This window comes from Oxyura jamaicensis, chromosome 1, assembly GCF_011077185.1.
Source record: "Oxyura jamaicensis isolate SHBP4307 breed ruddy duck chromosome 1, BPBGC_Ojam_1.0, whole genome shotgun sequence".
NCBI lineage: Eukaryota > Metazoa > Chordata > Aves > Anseriformes > Anatidae > Oxyura > Oxyura jamaicensis.
This window is the reverse complement of record NC_048893.1, coordinates 149,766,921-149,784,677: the sequence shown is the minus strand read 5'-3', so window position 1 is coordinate 149,784,677 and position 17,757 is coordinate 149,766,921. Positions and strand designations below refer to the sequence as shown.

General features: G+C 43.7%; 1 protein-coding gene across 5 annotated transcripts in view; it reads left to right on the top strand.

Moving 5' to 3' along the window:
* FARP1 (FERM, ARH/RhoGEF and pleckstrin domain protein 1) overlaps nucleotides 1-17,757 on the top strand; it is a 207,888-nt gene that overhangs the window by 168,220 nt on the left and 21,911 nt on the right. For 4 of the 5 annotated variants that reach the window (XM_035319022.1, XM_035319011.1, XM_035319002.1 and 1 more), the window contains exons 14-16: nucleotides 6,860-7,050; nucleotides 8,896-8,985; nucleotides 11,190-11,323. In XM_035319022.1, coding sequence (XP_035174913.1) covers nucleotides 6,860-7,050; nucleotides 8,896-8,985; nucleotides 11,190-11,323 — 415 coding nt within the window. The remainder of the gene's footprint in view (nucleotides 1-6,859; nucleotides 7,051-8,895; nucleotides 8,986-11,189; nucleotides 11,324-17,757) is intronic. The other variant, XM_035318993.1, reaches the window with a different exon arrangement.

Here is a 17,757-nt window from a genome sequence, read left to right as displayed (position 1 = left end):
AAAAAGCCTAGCTTGGGTGGCATGTAGCAGTTCTTTAGACTGTTTTGTATTCTGTTCTACTTCTGTGGTCTAAAAATGTAGAATAAGCAAGATGCTTGTTTTCTGTTTGTTATAAAATGCAGTGAGCACTTTCTTTTAAATGTTAGGAAATTTGGAAAGCCTGTGTGCCTGGCTGAGCTGAGTATTCACAGGCGTGTTTTCCACAAGTATGAGTGTAAATAATGTTGTTGTTATTACAGTAAAGGAGGTAAAGACCTTAGGATCATAAATTTGCATGACACGATGGTAAATACTTAGTTTGCTATGGAATTCTTAGAGTTTTAAGGTGTAATTTTATTGAAGATTTTTTTGTACAGTTTTGGCTCCTGAGAACCATAACATTCCACAGATCCTACTGATAAAAATTAGCTCTAAAGCCAGTAATGATGTAACTGTCACTGACTGAACATGGGAGGTTGAAGGAAAATGAATGCTTTCTGATTCAAGAGCTTTCCAGTGTGTTAAAATTAGATTAGAAGCTTTCTCTAAGATGTTGCAAATCTTGTTTTGAGAAGAAAACAGTTGTCCTGTTGCCTTTGATGGTTTACAGCAAGATCAGAGGTAGGTCTCTGTTTAGCTCAGTGAACGTTAGTGCTCATGCCTGTTGCTTTTCTGTGAGGCCCTTGAAACCTCTGAGTAGCTGAATTCCTTATTTTTTCCCCTTTCCTGCTAAGAAACTCACCCGAACCCACTAACAAAAGTTCATAAGCTTGGCTGTGTTTCACCTATCCGGCCCTTTCTTGATTTCTGTGTGTGCACATGCATAGATTTTTTTGGCAAGTCTCAATAGTCCAAATTAATGTTTAAAAACTGAAAATGCTGGGGACTTCATTCTCATTTTTGTCATTTGTTTAATACCGTTCAAAGAGAAACATTTTTTGTTTCGTTGTATGCACTGTTTTGTCAGCATGTACCTCTCTGGGAGAAAAAGCCTTTTCAATGTTCTGTCTTTATCCTCAAAGCATGGTGTATCTTCTGTTCCTTGCATTGTTTGGAGCACTGTCTCGATGTCCTTTTTTACTGCAGAAATACCTATTTGTATTGGGAGTACCTGGTTCCTCTTATTACAGTGATCCTGTCTCATAGAGCACTCCTCAGATCTGGAGAAAACAACCCCTCTGCCCCCAGGCTGTGAGTTATGAGTTAAGAAACCACAGCACGTTGAGGAGCAGAAGAGCGGAGGGAGGGGGGAAGAAGGTCTCTTTTCCAGGGCATTTCAGCTCCATTGAGCACGATTGTATTGCCCTTCATTTCCTAATGAAGGCTTCACCCAGCAGGGACCGAGTCCGCCTGCCGTAGCCTGGAAGCAGGATCACTGCAGTCTTGGGAAGATGTCTTGTGGAAATGGACAGTATCTGGGGCGTAAGCTTACGTGGGGGCTGCATGTACCACAATGTTTTCAGTTCTACTGTAGCACCATGCCATGCTGATTTAAAGACAAACAAAAATAAACTAACCCTAACCCTGGGTACAGTAGGGAATCCTTCTAGAGGTCGCTCTATTTCTGTCTGGAAAGATCAAGGCCAGACAAAAGTCTGATGCCCGCTCACCCCATGTTCTTCCCCGGCTGCAAATTTTACTCTTTGTCCTGAAGATATGAGCATGCCCCGATGTAAGCTACCAGCAGTTACTGTCTGATTTCACACTCACCACTGTCTAATACTGCAGTATACCAATAAAGCATGGACCTTTACCAACTGGAGAGGTTGCTGGCTACTAAACCTACACCAAGCTTAATGAGAATATAAGCATGTCAAGCCATTTAACTGTGTATGCATGGAATTAATTTTTTATTTTTTTATTTACTTTTACCTGTATCAAAGGCTTTTTTACTCATTCTAACTGGTATTTTGCTGTAAAATTTTAATTGTTCTGTCCATTTGCTGGCAAATGCTTTGTCCTAAATCTGAGGAAATTGGTTCATTGAGAAGGTACACCGTTCTCCCAAATCTCTCAGTGCCACTCTTGCCATGGGCGCACATTTTGAAGGTGTGAATTCAGAGCAAGCCTTTCTCCCTGTCATGTTCATCTTCATGCCAGGCAGGGTTCTTGCTTATTTGTGAAATCACATCTGCTCCTGAGATGTTTTTCCTTCCCGTTCTTCCCCATATTTTTATTACTGCATTCAGGGATGTTTGTACGTGAATTTCTGATTGATGTATAACTACTTCTCAAGATACTTAATTCTAACAAACTGTATCCAGCACTCCAGCTTTTTCTGTGTAATGGGGAAGAGGATGGCAGCTTGATCAACTGGTCCCCCTCCAGTTTTTGTGGAAGTCAGTGGGGGATTATTCTTGCATTGAAGGAGAGCAGAGGAGAATCCCCATCCCCTACTTCTGTTAGCTCAGCAGTGTGGCTGTGCCTGGTTCACTGCCGGGAAGAGAACAGATGGACACCCTCCTTAAACTCTTCTCCAGTCTCTGTGGTACTCTAGTCAGCAGCAAAATACATATGAAAACTCCTGCTACTTCATCTGGAGCTCTCCTCTCCCATGTCGCTTTGGATTATGTGTCTTTCTCTGACCAAAGCTTTTAGGTAGAAGTTAGAGGTATGCAACCACTGTGAGTATGGAAAATTAAGCTAGATTTACAGTGGCTAAAGCAGCAGCAGCCCAGGCTGATACTTTCTTATTGAAGAGCCTTCATATTAGTACGCTCAGTAATGCAAGGACAAGGGGCAACAGCTTGGGGTTTCATCTGGTAGACTGGAGTTTAAAGAACACTCATCTGCCCTTAAAGCAGAGTAAATGGGATCTGGATGTCAAAAGCCTGCAGTACTTGGAAAAACATCCCCTGACTTAAGTAGCTGTGGAGCAGGCCTAAGAGAGAATAAGCCAGGAGCCCTGCAACATCCCAGGTGTACTGAGAAAGGCACTGTGCTGGCTCTTAGTGTATTGTAATTTCTAACAATGAACCTACAAACCTTGAGGTTTACTCTTGACCTTTAACCTTGAACTGTTACTCAACCCGTAACAGTTGAGTTTGAATGAGGACTGTAGCTGTACATGAAGCTTTCCAGCAGAATTTCAGTCACTTTCAGTAATGGTTGATGTTTCCATAATTGGGTAATTTTCACTTCTTGGTACTCCACAGAGAAGGAACATGGCTTAACATTACTGTTCTCTTCCTTGCTGCTGAAACACAGCGTGTAGGGATGGGAATTCTCTCATTTGAAGTAGATGCAGAGCGCTAAATGGCATGAGTTTGTTACACTGAAGTTTCAGGAAAAAGGGAATAAATGAGGAAGGAGTGTCTTCAGGATATATTTGATCCCACTTACATTCCTCACAGAGAAGAGCCTCTGACTAGGGATTTTAGGTCATCTTATGCTGTCTGTGCAGTCAACAAAGAAAGAGGCAGCACACAGTTCAGCACACCTATGATTTGCATGCACCTCTGGGAGGGACTTTCTTCATTAGGTGAAAAGTAATGGACTTTGCCCCCAGCCTGTACTGGGCATACTTTAAAGCAGCGTAGCTCAGCCGGCCCAAGGGTCTGTGGGCACCAAGCTCACACCAGTCCCTATGGCTTAACGTCTGAGTTTGGTGGGAGCCTAGAGCAAAGCAGATACTGCAGGTGGGATGGATCGCGGCCAGCCAGCCAAGCGCAGAGCCCAACCTATCCCTCTCCTGCTGGGCACCTGCAGCTTGCCAGTGCTCCCATGCATTCCCACCACCAAACTGCAACCAGCAACTGTGATGTGTGTTTTGACAGAGGTATGTCTAGTAAGCATTTGATTTTAACCACTGAATTCATTTTGCTTAGCACATGAAACCTTTATGTTGTTGGGGGCTGATCTGAGACACTTCCAAAACTAGGACAGTAACCCACAGTTTCATGTTCTGTGACCATGTGAAATGCCATTGTTGTTTTGCAGATTTTTTGTGCTCAAGCCATCCTCAGATAAACATTCTTTTGTACCCATCTTTTGGTTTGGGTGTATAGGGCTAGCTCCATTATATCTGACAGATGAGCCCTCAGTTCAAGTCTGAATCTAAATGAAAATTACTTGAAGTACAAGTAAAGATAATTCTATGTTAGCAGCTGCAAACCTTTTAGGCCTCCAATGCACTATGCAATACCACTCGGTGTCTGACAGCTGATGTGCTAATAATTTGCTAATGTGCTAATCATAAGGAATTCTTTGGGGTAAGATGTGAGGAATTTCAGTACCGTGTAAATAAGACCGGTCTTCCTTCTTCTTCTGTTTATATTCTGCAGTATGTAGTTGATGAGTAGAACCTATATGAATATACTATTTTGTGGCAGGAGGTCAGAGGAAATACTGAGAGAAGACCCTTTGGTTAATGTAGGTTATTTGGTCCTCACCTCCAAGAAAAAGAGAAAGTCACTTTGCATCATTGCCTTGACCCATCAGCATGACACATGTCCTGATTGGTGACGGTGGAGTGAAGACCTTCAGTTTTCATTCCTTCATGATTTATTGACTTTCTTACAGCAGAGCAAGTTGGCTTCCCACGTTTACCTGAACAACACTCAACGTGGTGGTCTTTATGGCTGTGCTGGTTGTAATTAGGCCCCAGAATGTGCTAATGTAACAGCATTTTGAGGCCCTTTTGCAGTATAGCCACTTTCTTATACCTATATTCTGAGTTAAATTTTGAGTTGTTCAGCATACTGGCAGACAGGGGTCTAGCCTCTTTCCTGTGGGTGGTGGTGTTTAGATTTGGTCACTGCTCATGCGCACGTAAATACCAAAAAAATAGAATGTAGCATTTCAACTCGCTGCAAAACAGCTCTGCAAATGGCAGTGATGTATTGGTGTGCAAGTCTGTAATCAGTGGGTGCATACACAATGCTGTGAGCCACCAGGCACAGTTTTTCTGGGTATTTTTGTAATACTTTTCCCAAGTCATGTCTTCCAAATGTGGATTAGGAAGTCTTTTTTAATTCATTGTCCATTCGATATTTTATAGTTTGAAAAATCTGAAGTTGTACTGATAAAAATTCCAGTACATACAAAGTTAGATCTAGGATCATAAATAGGTAGGTAGATATGTTGATTTATCTATATCTATCTATCACAGATAGGTGCTATTTAACTTCTAGAATACAATGCCTGTGAACTTCTCACAGAGGTGCAAATCATTTACTTGCTGTCGTATGACAGGCCTAGTGCCAGAATTTCTTTGTTTCCACGTTTGAGCTGGTATCACTTTTCTTATGTCTTTTGTAATGTAGAGTGTAGAACTTTTAACCTTACAACCTTGCTATTAATCTGTTTCACTATTTCTCACTGATGAATTCCATTTCTTTTGAAAACACTGTATACAGTTGTGTGCTAGTGTCAATAAAATTGACATTTGTGTAACAAGCTGTGGCATTCTCTCAGATTTCACTGAACACTGATTTAGTGTGAAACTGTTGGTAAATCCTTTCTTGATAGCTGTAATAATACAGAACTTTGATTTATAATAGGCTACATAACTGTCGTGATTACGTAAACTGATAACTGTATTGTTTTTTTATTTCTCTTTTCAAAGGAATGAAATATGAACTGGTTTGGAATTGGAAAACATTCATGTTCTAGCAATAAATCTAAGCTCTTCCAGAAAATAAATAGGTTTTACTACTGGCCTAATTACATTTATTGGTGACTCTGTTTACTGGAGTGTCTCAGCTGTGTTGTAGGAGCAGAAACACTTACCTTTCATAATCTAGGGAGGATATAAACCCATGACAGTACAATGTATTTGACCTTAGGTATACGTGGTGATACATGTTTTACATTTAATCCCAGACAGCCTATTAGCTGTGGTAATCAAGACCTTGTCACATGTTTGTTTTTTTTGTTGGATATTAAGGTATGATGCCAAAACCATACAGACTGTTCATGTTCTTCCACATGAAAGATCCATCTTCCAAAACAAATTTAGATTTACAGAGGTTTGGAGGAGGGGACAACCGGGAAAACAGTGGGCATTTTTTGGCAAACTCTCTCCTTTGTGCAGTCAGCAGTCTGGCTGCCTCCCAAAAGACAAAATGCTAATTTCAGTAATATTTAATGTAGTGTATATGAATCCATGGAAGTGTAATTAATTGTCTAATTCTTTAATATTTTTCATCCAAAATTAAATGGGACCTTATAAATGTGCTAATCTAAAGTTGTCATGCTTTGTGCATTAAAAATATTGCTTTTCTTGTGTAAATGTAATGCTAGCATTTCCACCCCAAACAATCAGAGGAGCATGGAAAGACCTACAAGGTATACTATGCATACTTGTGTTGTGTGTAGCAATTGGGGAACTAGTAGTTTCCTCCCTTCCTGTTAGATTTGCCTGGTGTTACGTAACAGCAACACTGCTGTAGAAAGTCATTGTTTCTTTTTCTCTAGACTTCCACTAGATAAATTTGTTCTAACTTGTGTCCTGTAGCTCCCTCTGAAGTACTGCTTTGAGTCTTTGAAGTTTCACTTTGCTAGAAAGAATGGCACTCCTAGGGTGACTCCCTTGTTGTATTTATAATCTTTAATAGAGTGGATGACATTGCTGAAAAAAATTGTATTAATTTAACATTTAGCTGTAAATCTTCCAGTTTAGTCATGTATGCCCTGACCCCTTCCTTACAGAGACACTAATTTCAGCCAGTTTCATCAGCTAAGAGAACACTCCAGTCCCTTGGTTAATGCAAGGGGATGCAGCTCCTCTGACTTCCAAGTCCGTTTGGACTAGTTTGAGGACCCTGATGGTTGTGTCTTGTAGTGTAATTTCACAGGCTGCAACTTAGGGTTGTAACTTAGGGTTTGTATTTCATAAAGAGAGCCTGTCCTAACTGTTTTCTTTTACCATTTTTTTTAGCAGGTTCTCTGACTGGCAGCCCTCATCTTTCAGAGCTTTCCATCAATTCCCAAGGAGGACCATCAGTGGTGAATATGTCATTATCCCCAAACTTGAGCCCTGATGCCAAGCAGTCATCTCCCTTGATCAGCCCTTTACTAAATGACCCGTCATGCATCAGGACTGAGGAAGAGGAAGAGGTCCGAAGAAAGGTAAGGCAGAGGCATTTGGCCTTGGCTCTCTTCTCTGTGCTGTGTTATGACTACTGCTATTTGTCAAAGCGATGAACACCTACACCCCTTGCAGCTTTCTCATCATAGATTCACACAAATAACTTGAGATGGGTCACTTGGTGTCTGCTGTGGTCAGTCCGGGTGCATCCAAGAGCATCCCTGGGCTCCTAAGGCTGAACTCCTGGTTTGGAGTGGGACTGGCCAGAACCACAGAGCATCTGTAGCTGAGGGCTCAGCCTGGATTCATCCTCCTGAACAGAGGTGCAGGAATTAGGGAATTAACTCCTCTTTAAGCAGTAGAAAGAAGGTAGGTAGCTTCATGCCCCTAAGATGGGATGAATCTGGACCAGTCCTTTGAGCAGCAACCTTAATTTTGAGCTTCTTTTGAAAGTGTTTCTTATAAACTTGATTTGTTTTTAAGGAGAAGCATTTAGTAGATTGTTGTAACAAGGCAGTCAACTCCAATGTGTTATTGGAGAAAGAATTTCCAGGTGACAGAGAGAAAAGGTGCAGCGTTGAGCCTGTGTAGGAGTATACAACCCAGGCTCTGCAGTCTGTTCCTGCTGGGAGCACCACTGGGAGCATTTGGAGTGGAAAATGCTCTCTTTGAACCACAGCCTGCAGTGCTAAGCTGGGAGTGTTTGGCTCAGCTCCATCATTGCAGCAAAGCCATAAGGGAGCATCACATCCAAAACTGTCATCAGAGACAGAAGGGATTCTGTCTGAGCCAGGGTGCGCTGGGTATCTGCTGGCTCATCTGCCTGTACTGCAGGGCGAGAGGGGGATCTTGTGCTTCTGTTGCCTGTTTTTTCTCCTGAGCTGGGAGCATCTCAGGAGGAAGGAGGTAGGAACTCAGCTGGCTTTAGTGGAACTCAGCTGGCTTTGATGGAAAGTGGCAGCATGTATAAGGAAGATAAGTGAGAGAAATTTGAGAAGAAACGCCAAGAAACTGTTAATAGACTCAAAATTGTCTATGTCAGTCCAAGTTACAGCAGCCAGTGACTGTTCTAGTTTATACCAGCTGATGATGGTTCCCCTGGGATTGTGCACTGACTGAGAAATGCCCACACAATCTTGCCTCACACCCCTTTCTGGTGCATCCACTACATAGTTGATCTTCAGGGAAGAAACATAGGAGCAAAAGATTTGTGGTTGTTTTGCTCTTCCTTTTTACTTCCTAAGCAGCACAGAGCAAGACCAGTTGAGATCCTTTAGCTCTTCAAAACCACTCATGCCTGCTGGATAACTCAGGAGAGTTTGGGTTGCTTTTTTTTTTTTTTTTTTTTTTCTGGAATTTGAAATCTGTAACAAACCTTAAAATCCTTCCTCTCTTCCACTGTCCATCTGCATGGGGAAAATCTTCCAGATTTCATTTTTTATAGAGTATTTTGCTGCAGATTCTTACCCTGCCAATTAAACCTGTTATAATCAGAGACTAATTTTTGTAGGATTTGGTGAATTTGATTCAAATAGTTGCCTAGCCTGCAAATTATTTCTTTCTGAACTCCAGAATATATCCTGCTCCAGAGGTGTGGAATAAACTGAAAAGAACATGAGCACCCCAAAGCTATAGAAGTCCCCTTGGCAGAAAGAAATCTCTCAAGAACCCATTGAAAGTGTTTGTTCTCTTCTGTTGGCAAGGCAGAATTGTTTTCAGGGCTTCAGGGCTTATGAACATTCAAGCATGAGTCACAGTAACCACAAGCAGGGGTCACTAGTTTGTAACTCTCTTGGTGATTGTTGTCTGCAGTTCTTCTTTTTTTTTTCCTACAGAAAGCAGCTCCATAAAAGCAGACAAAAACCTAATGTGTTTGTAATTTGCAGAGATTCCCAACTGAGAAAGCTTACTTCATTGCTAAAGAAGTAGCGACCACAGAACGAACATACCTGAAGGACCTTGAAGTCATCACATCGGTATGTTTACTTTAGCATTACTCATGAAACATGTGAAGCTCTAGTCAGCAGCACGATTTCATCTGCTCCATTTAACATCTTCGCTGTTCCACGCTACTTTTATGTGCTGCACTGTAGGTATTCTCTTCTGGGCACAGGAGTACAACTCTAGGGAGGAAATAACAGAAAAAGCAGAAACCAGATCTGTGCTGTGGTTAGGAACATTCACTATGAAACCCTTTCAGGTTGAGGAACTTGGAACACAGCTCAGTTATTCTTTCTTGCTCTCATACTTTGTGGTTGCAATTACTAAAAATGCCTGCGGGTTTTCAATGATTTCTCTTAAAACTGAAGTAGCTCCCTAGGGAGACATGGTAGTGTTTTCTCTTGGCTTAAATGCCCTCCATTTAGCATGATGTATTGCAGAGCACCTATCGCACCTACGTGAATGATTCTGACTTTTCAGTAAGTAAAACTGTCTATTAAATAACTAATTATTTTGTAGCATCTGATGAACGTGTAATTGTTAAAATCACCAAAACAAATTATGCGCCTGCTTTGCACACACAACAGTTTTTTTTTTTAACTTTCAAGAGCAACATGTGCAAGATATGGCTTTAAATAATAATTATCTGTGAAAAGGATACACTGGATCCAAAACTTCTCATGGTATGTCAGCATTCCTGCCAGTTCCAGACCTCCCAGGTATTTAATTGCCCATTGTGTGAACCTGTGTGTGGTTTGCATTAAGGGTGCGTTGCCACCTCCTTCACTGAGCGTTGTGGTAAGGAGGATATGCTGCAGAGAAGAGCTGGTAGCAGCAGGGAACCAGGGAGAGACACTTTCTCCCCAGCTTCCCTTCTGTTCCAGAAGCCCACCTGGCAGATGAAGTTGATCTGACACCAGCTTAGACATAACCAATGCAGGCTGGAGCAGCATGGTTGTTACAGGCAGGAAGATAGCTGTGGCTTCACTGCCTACTGCTCCTGGCTTACTGGAGATGCCAGGCTGAGGAGGGAAGAGACCAGGCTGTGTGGGACAGAGATCATTGCTGCAGGCCTAACAACAGATGTGCTGTCTTCATCATCCGTTTCACCCAGTGGCTTCAGAAGCAGAATGTTTTGCTCTTTGTAGCTCCCTACCAGTTTCTGCCTTAGGTCTAACCCCCACTTCCCACCCAGCCCTTTATCCCTGTAGCAGGCAAATTTGAAGAGAGGTGTACAGCTAAGCTGATAATCAGACCCATCAGCTGTTCCCCTAAGATCTCTGGCCCCAGAGGCCACTGGGGGTGAACAAGGAGCCAGTGTCCTTGAAAAAAAACAGGGTTTCATGCATGAAGTATGAGCATTGGTAGCTCTGCAGTTCTTCAACCTTCTGCTCAGTGCAGAAATAAAATGGGAGAGAGGTAGGCTTGGGATTATCCTAGGTCTGGGACAACACCAGCTGAGCCAGCATCAAGCCTGCTGTAACTTAAACATGGTCCCAACAGCCTTCTAGGGCCTGCTGGGAGTCAACCATATGTAGCTGGAACCCCGTGGGGCAGCAAGGAGGGAGTACTCTTATCACATCGAAGAGAATAGTCTGCCACCTTGGCAAGCCCCATAGTCCTCTGGTTGTACATCACCTTTCTGTCTCCCAGTGCAAATAAAATAAAGAGAATACGGAGCAAAACTGATCAGGAGCCTGTTGCACTCTTAGCAGTGTCTGGCGCTGACCCTCCTATTCCTGCTCCTTGTGCCTTATCTTGGGAGTGCAATGTGCTGTCCTCCTTGTTCACCTGGCAAAGCGTGTGGTTTCTCTATCTGCGAGCAGCAATGTGGGCACAAGTGTTTGCTGTACCAACTCCTGTCAAAGGGGTTTCAGACAGAACTCAGCGAAAGAAAATGCAGAGCATATTTTGCGGTCTTGCTGGAACGTTTGCAAGTATTCTCTTGAGAAAATAACCCTTGCACCTACAATATTTGTAAATCCAGTTTGGGTTTGAAGGGAATTTTTGAGGTTTGATGATTGATGGCCAAGGGGAAGGGAGATTTCTTTCCACCCACTCAGGGCCTGGCCACTGATACGAGCACCAGTTCAGCATGCAGGAGTTTTGGGGTAGCCTGAGTTACATTTCTAGTGCCAACTATACAGCTCCATTCTGGGTTAGGTGCTTAAAGACAGCAAATGGTCATACCTGCTGCATTCCACCTGCTTGGTAATTTTGCTTCTCTTTTTGTTTGTAGTGGTTTCAGAGTGCCGTGAGTAAAGAGGATTGCATGCCCGAAGCACTGAAAAATCTCATTTTCTCCAACTTCGAACCTTTGCACAAATTTCACACCAGTTTTCTCAAGGAAATTGAGCAGAGACTTGCTCTGTGGTAAGATTGTTGTTTGTTTGTTTGTTTGTTATTTAGCAGTGTTTTTTCAGGCAGTCTAACATTTTTGCACTCCCCTTTTTGCTAATTCTTTGTGATTCGATTGTTGTGATTCATTTGTGAAAGCCACGGATGTCATTTATTAACAGACTTCATATATTGAATCATGCTTTGTTCGTGTTTACTTGACAAACTGTATTGTTCAGATATCTCAGTCAGGTACAGACATATGCAAATGAGATCCTAACACCGGATGAAGCTTTCTTTTGCCAAATGTCAGTGTTTCTGTATGGCCGCTCTTCTGAAAAAACATGCTGCAGGCAAGGCTTATGAGTAATACAGAGGGGGAGGTGAAGGACCAAATCCTCTTTCTGTCAAATAAGGGTGCACAGCACCCTCTGCAAATTGACAGAGTATTAGAAAAGGATATTGACCCTAAAATTTATCTATCTTAGCTTAATAGTGGCAGTAAAACATGGCCTTTTTGTGAAATAGCTGTGGATTGAGTAATTCTGCCCAGGCAAGACTCAGTGCATTTGAGCAGTGATGTCTGAGCAGAGGCAGCACGCAGAAGCCCTGTCCTTGCTCTGATTACACCTGTCTGCACTGGATTGTCATGCTCTGTGTAGGCATTTTATGGTGGGTTATCAGTCCTGAGAATCCAGCTTTTCCTTCTGAGTAATAAAAGTGACCATGGAAGAATGATGTGAAAGCAATGAACGGGCGCCCTTGCAGGCAGACCTGATGAGTGCTAATCAGTTTAATACCTGTGCAACCAATGAATCAAAACAAAAGCAAAACATAGTCTTAAAGCATGTGAGTTTAGCTCTTGTACTGTGATGATCTAGGTCACTGAATGAGAACACAGCACGCTGCAGACTGGTGCTTTCCAAACCCACCCTGCACAGTTCCAGAATTAGCGGGTATTTTCTGGGGGCAGGGGACTGCCTCTTAGAGCTGACATCCTCGGCCAGGACTTTGTGGTTGGTGTTTGACGTAAGCTTACTTCCAAGGCATGTGCTGCACAGCAACCCTGCCTGCATCTCCTTTTCTTCATTGGGCTGCTACTGTTTTAATTGAGTCAGGATTCTGACTTGCTGGTGTTAATTGCTTTTCAGTAAGGAATATTTATGGCGGGTACTTTGAGAAGCCTCCTTTAAATGTTGTAAATAGTGAATGTTTCTCTGCCCGCGGTGTAGGATTAACAGTAGTGGGGTGAGGGTGAAGGGTGAAGTGCTGAGAAAAGGAAGATTTATAGTTTGGGAAGGACCAAGTTCTGCTCTCTAGCAGACCAAGCTGATCTAGCGAGTTTCATGGGTGCTGATTCCTAGGGCACATGCTGAAATAGATTCCCTCCATACCTTTATGGTTGCTGCTGTTATTACAGGTGGATGCCAACTTCCTGCTCAGATGTGATGTTTTCTAAAATTGAATTATGCTGCAATAACAGCCTAACCCTAGGCTACTGGGATTAGAGAGTAGAGAGAGTAGAGAACAAATCTCAGCTTTTGGAGGCAGCTGCTAGAAATGGCTGTACCTAACTTGAATTCAGCTCCCTGTAGAAGGGCCTGAAGAAAAACACACTTTTATAAAGAGTAATGTGGAAAAGAGACTGGTACCAAGTCAGACTGCCCAGGCTTCTTAACCTGCATGGATACCCGTAATACATGGGTCTATAAGCAATAGGCGAATGTTTGGAGCTGAAGTTGTCCCACTGATTTAATGCATTGCCAAGGTAGCATGCAGTTTCTGAGAGCTTCCAGTCAAATGCAACTTTAGCCAAAGATGCTCTCATCCATATGATTTTGGCACTCTGGTATCTCACTTTCAGGTGAGCTGTCACCCACACTGAGACTTAACCTATGAGCAAACAACAGAAAGAGGTAGGGAGTGAGTATCCCTGGCAGTAAGTGCATTTCTAGGATATAGTTTCATCCAGTATGCTTCTTGGCAGTATGTCCTCTATCTCACCTTCCTCTGAGCCCTGCGTATCTGGGTATATACTGACAAAGAAATACAGAACTGTTGTCTCCCTTCCTATGCCCATGACACAAAACACAATGAAGCTGCCAGACTCCTGGGTGCCTGGTGGTAACCACAACCTCTGAGCTTGTGCACATGAGGCCACTTGAGCCCACAGCAGCATGTGTAAGCGGACAGTGCATTTCACAGAACCCCTATTACTCTGAGGCATGTTGCCTTTCAGTTTCCAATGCTTCTTTCCAAGATTCACACTGGAAGATGGCTTTACAAACTTCAGTGAAATGTTTTCAGCTAACTTTGCAGCTGTAAATGGCACAGACAAGATGAGGCCATTCTTCAGTCACTTGAGAGATCTTGGTGGTCTCCAGTGTGCAGTGAGGAGCTGAGATACAGGACTGCAAATGCCCCCCATCAGTGAGGAGGTGGAACAATGTTAATGGGGACATGAGGAATGATTGCTAATGCTGTGTGAATCCAGTTCATTCACTTTTCTTCAGAAGAAGACACCTTGGGAGGCAAATCTGGTGACTCTTACAGATAATTGAACCATGCAGAACAGTTTTTTTTTTTTTTCTTTTAACTCCATAAAAGGTTCATAGACTGCAAATAAAACCTTGTGTTTTCCAGTTCGTGCATTTAAGGGACTCTGCACCCCCCCTTGGAGCCTTGGTTGCTGTGAGGTCCCCAAACACAAGCTCTGAAGTGAGGGATCAGGGGAATTAGGATAGAGTCACTGGAAGAAGAAACTCTTAATGAACATTTAGGCTTTTTTTTTTTCTCCTTTTCAGTTAGCTTCTTTTAGAGCTGAGTAAGCCTTTTGTTTTCCAACTTTTCCTTGTCCAGAGGCTATGGTTTCGCAGAGCAGGAAACCTCACTTTAAGACTCCTAATACCATATTAAAACTGCAGTTTTTCTACAATACTAAGCACCGATCTACTGTGAAGTTACTTTGCAATTCAAAAATATTCTGATGAGGTAACTTTGTCCCAGCTGGGCACCTCACTCTGACTTTGGCAGATCAGCTCTTGCATGTCCTTCCACAGTCAGTGTAAAGCTGCTGTGAATTCTCTATCAGCTGCTCTGATTCATTTGACAGAAGTGCAGTCACGTTCCTGCTCCTGACCTGGACTCAGCTGGCAGCCAGCTGCGTGGGTTTACCTAGAGTAAATGTTTGTTTTTAAAGTTCTGGAAGATTTGAATATGTGAAATTGGAAGGGAGGTGGATTAGCTGGCAGGTGTTACTTTGGAGGTGTTGGGTTTTTTGTATGGTGCCACAGATGCTGAGATAAGTTGCAAGCAATAAACTCTATCCTACAGAGATTAGTGTTTAATTAAACCATGAGTGACAAAAATAAACTGTCCCTCAGTGTGTAGAAGAACAAGCTGGTGGCAACGTGGTAGGGAATTTCTTCAGCAGCACGGTCAAGGTCACTTAGCTCAATGCCTGTGCTGTCGTGATTGTACCGTCTTTGGCCCTGGGTATTTTTGAGGCAGTGGTCTTCAACACGTTTCACCACCACAGCACAGAGCACTGCCCAGCCACTAGAGCAGGTCCTTGTGAGCCTGGCTGCCACTGAGCTCCGTGGCACTGCTGCAGTCAGGGGCTGTCGGGATTCAAGCCAACTCATTCGTATCTGAATTTTGTGCGTCAGCTCTTTTAGATTTACAGGTAGCAGGGAATGAAGATGAGACAAAAGTGTGCTCTGCATTCATCAGAGGGTGACAAAACGTCCTACAGAAAATAAGGACCTTTGGATGAAAGCGTTGTAGACGTCATCAGGCTAGTGAAAGCCCCTAGCTACTCAGGTGTTTTGTGGGAGCTCCTCTGAGAGGAAAAGCCCCCATCCACCGTGAGCGAGCTGTTTTCCCCTCGTGAGTAGGATGCTGGATTTTATCAGCTCTGTGATAAATAGCAGTTCAGCCTGCTTCCTCTGACTTGGATCAAACTGAAGCTGGTGCTCTGTAAAAGAGCTGTGAAGGGACCAAGGCAAGGGGAAGACCACTCGTAACCATTGGTGATGACTCTGTGGTTTTAATTTAGTTAAACACCTATAAACTTTTAGCACTTGGCTCAAAGAAGCTCAGATTGTGCACATTATTGAAAGCATTTCTGGCTTGCTCAAAGGCTTCTGAACTGTTTGAATCTGCGTTTGGAGGCAGATTGTTTGCTACCAAACATCTGAAGGGCTGGAAACCCTTTGACCCAGTTATAGATTCTGGCAGGTCTGATTTGTTTCTTTATACAACCCACCCATTTCTCATACTACATTTCCTAACGGCAGCAGATCTCAGTGAGAAAGTTTTTTAACAAGATGTGAATTGATGCTGACACCAATAGCCAACTGCAGAAAATTGGAATTTACTGCATTTTTCACAGCCAGAGGTTCTGGCCATGAAACTGAGCTGATTCGCAGCGCTTTTACTGCATGGCATCACAAGATCAGCAACAGCATGCTGTGGCCAGCGTTTCCCACCCGCGTGGGAAGCCTGATCCCTGTGCTGTGCTGCTACCAGCTCAGTGAAGCATCCCAGGAATCCCATCAGTTGCCCCAGCTGTGCTGAGCCCTCTGTTGATGGCACTGTGTTCCTGGACCAAGTGACAATACCCACTCGAGGCCCTGTGCCTCAAGGAGATGAAGGATGGCCTTGGTGGATGGAGGCAGGCAGGCACAGGGCTCTGCCTGCTTGTGCAGCAGGGGAGGAAGAGGAGGGAAAAGGATCAGGCAGCCACTTGAAGTGGGAGAGAACGGTGCACATAAGCTTGTCCTGTTAGCACGTGCCAGGAGGAGAGCATCAGGCACTCTGGTACTGGGAACCGGGACTCCTCGGCCAGCTTGTCCCTCAGCAGGGCTCTGGGTGCAAGGCCAGGAATTCCCAACCCTTTTTGGTACTCCATATGGGAGCAATATCCCAGTATCTTAAAGCTGGCTCCTATTTTCAGGGGCCTGAGAGATTTTTTGGAAAGGAGGAAGAGGTGTGGGCAGTGCAGACAGAGCATGGCATGCTCTGTTAGCATCTGGCCAGCTGAACCCAAGAAGTCAGTCACTCTGCTCCTTCATTTATGTAAGCTGTCTAATAGCCTAGTCATTTGGGCAATCACAAGCTATGTTTTCCAGCCAAAAAACAGAGCTCATCTTTCCACACCCATTTAAGTGTTTGTATTTCAGGTTTCCACACTGGTTTCTGACAGAAATTTCTGACAATTCAGACAGAAGGAGGCAAGTGGAGAGCCATAAATTTCCCCCTCTTGTTCGATCACTAAGGCACTGCAGAGAGCAATGCCAGGGCAAGCCAGGATAGCCATTTCTACCCCAGGAAGCCCTATTAGGAAGTGTGAATTGGTGTTTTGGGTCTTATCCATGTGCTGGAAAGAAAAAGCATTACGTACTTTCAAGAAATGTAGGCAGACTCATCTTCTCACCGGGAAGCCAATAATTTGACTCCCTGTTCGAAGGCACTTCTGAGGAAAGCTGCTGCCGCTCAGTTCTGCCAGATGTGGCTGCGAAATGTGTGCCTGGCAATTTGCAAGAAAGCTCTTAGATCTTAGCATATGAAAGGAGCAGGCTCAATCAGGATTCATGGGAGCCAGTTTGAAAACCTGTAATAAAAAGCACTCAGAGAGGTGTTAGGCAGATGAGCTAAATGCTGATTTATTAACCATTTTTTGTTTGGGAAATAGTACTTGTGGTCAGGAAGAACAGCCTGATAAATGGTTTGTGTAAACAAAGCTGCGATCCTTATCTGCCTTCTCAAATGCACGCGTGCTGACGATTCAGCTGGTTCCTCATGTCTGGTGGTGGCTTGTCTGGGAGGCAGAGGTTTGGAAACGTCTTTGTACAGTGTGCAGCAAGGAGGTATGTATTTGGGGTACAAATCTCACAGTCACACCTTGTGGAGTCCTGAGACTAAGTCCCGGTGACACTAGGTAGGCCTTGGTGCATTTAACTTCATTTTAAGGAGACAATTTGTATTACTGAAGTCATTTTTGGGTACATCTGGAGATTAGAGATCTGCTTCATCCAAATGTGTTTGAAGTGATGGGAAAGGAATAACCAGTCCCTGATTAGTGGCACTCAGAGCCGCATTAGGGTCATCTCAGTGGCCCTACCAGCTGGGATGTGCCTGGGATCACCGCTGTGGAGGGGCCACCACAGGGTGAGAAATCACAGAATCATGGTATCACATAATGGATGAGGCTGGAAGGAACCTTAAAGATCACCCAGTTCCACCCCCCTGCCATGGGCACCTCCCACCAGACCAGGTTGCCCAAGGCCCCATCCAGCCTGGCCTTGAACACCTCCAGGGATGGGGCACCCACAGCTTCTCTGTTCTCTTCTCAGCCACAATGTCATGGTGTTCTCAGTACAGGTGTCCATGCCAAGTTGTTACTTGCTCTGATCTCTTCCTATTTAAAAAAGCATTGCAACGCACACTTGATGTGGATTGGGTTTCTC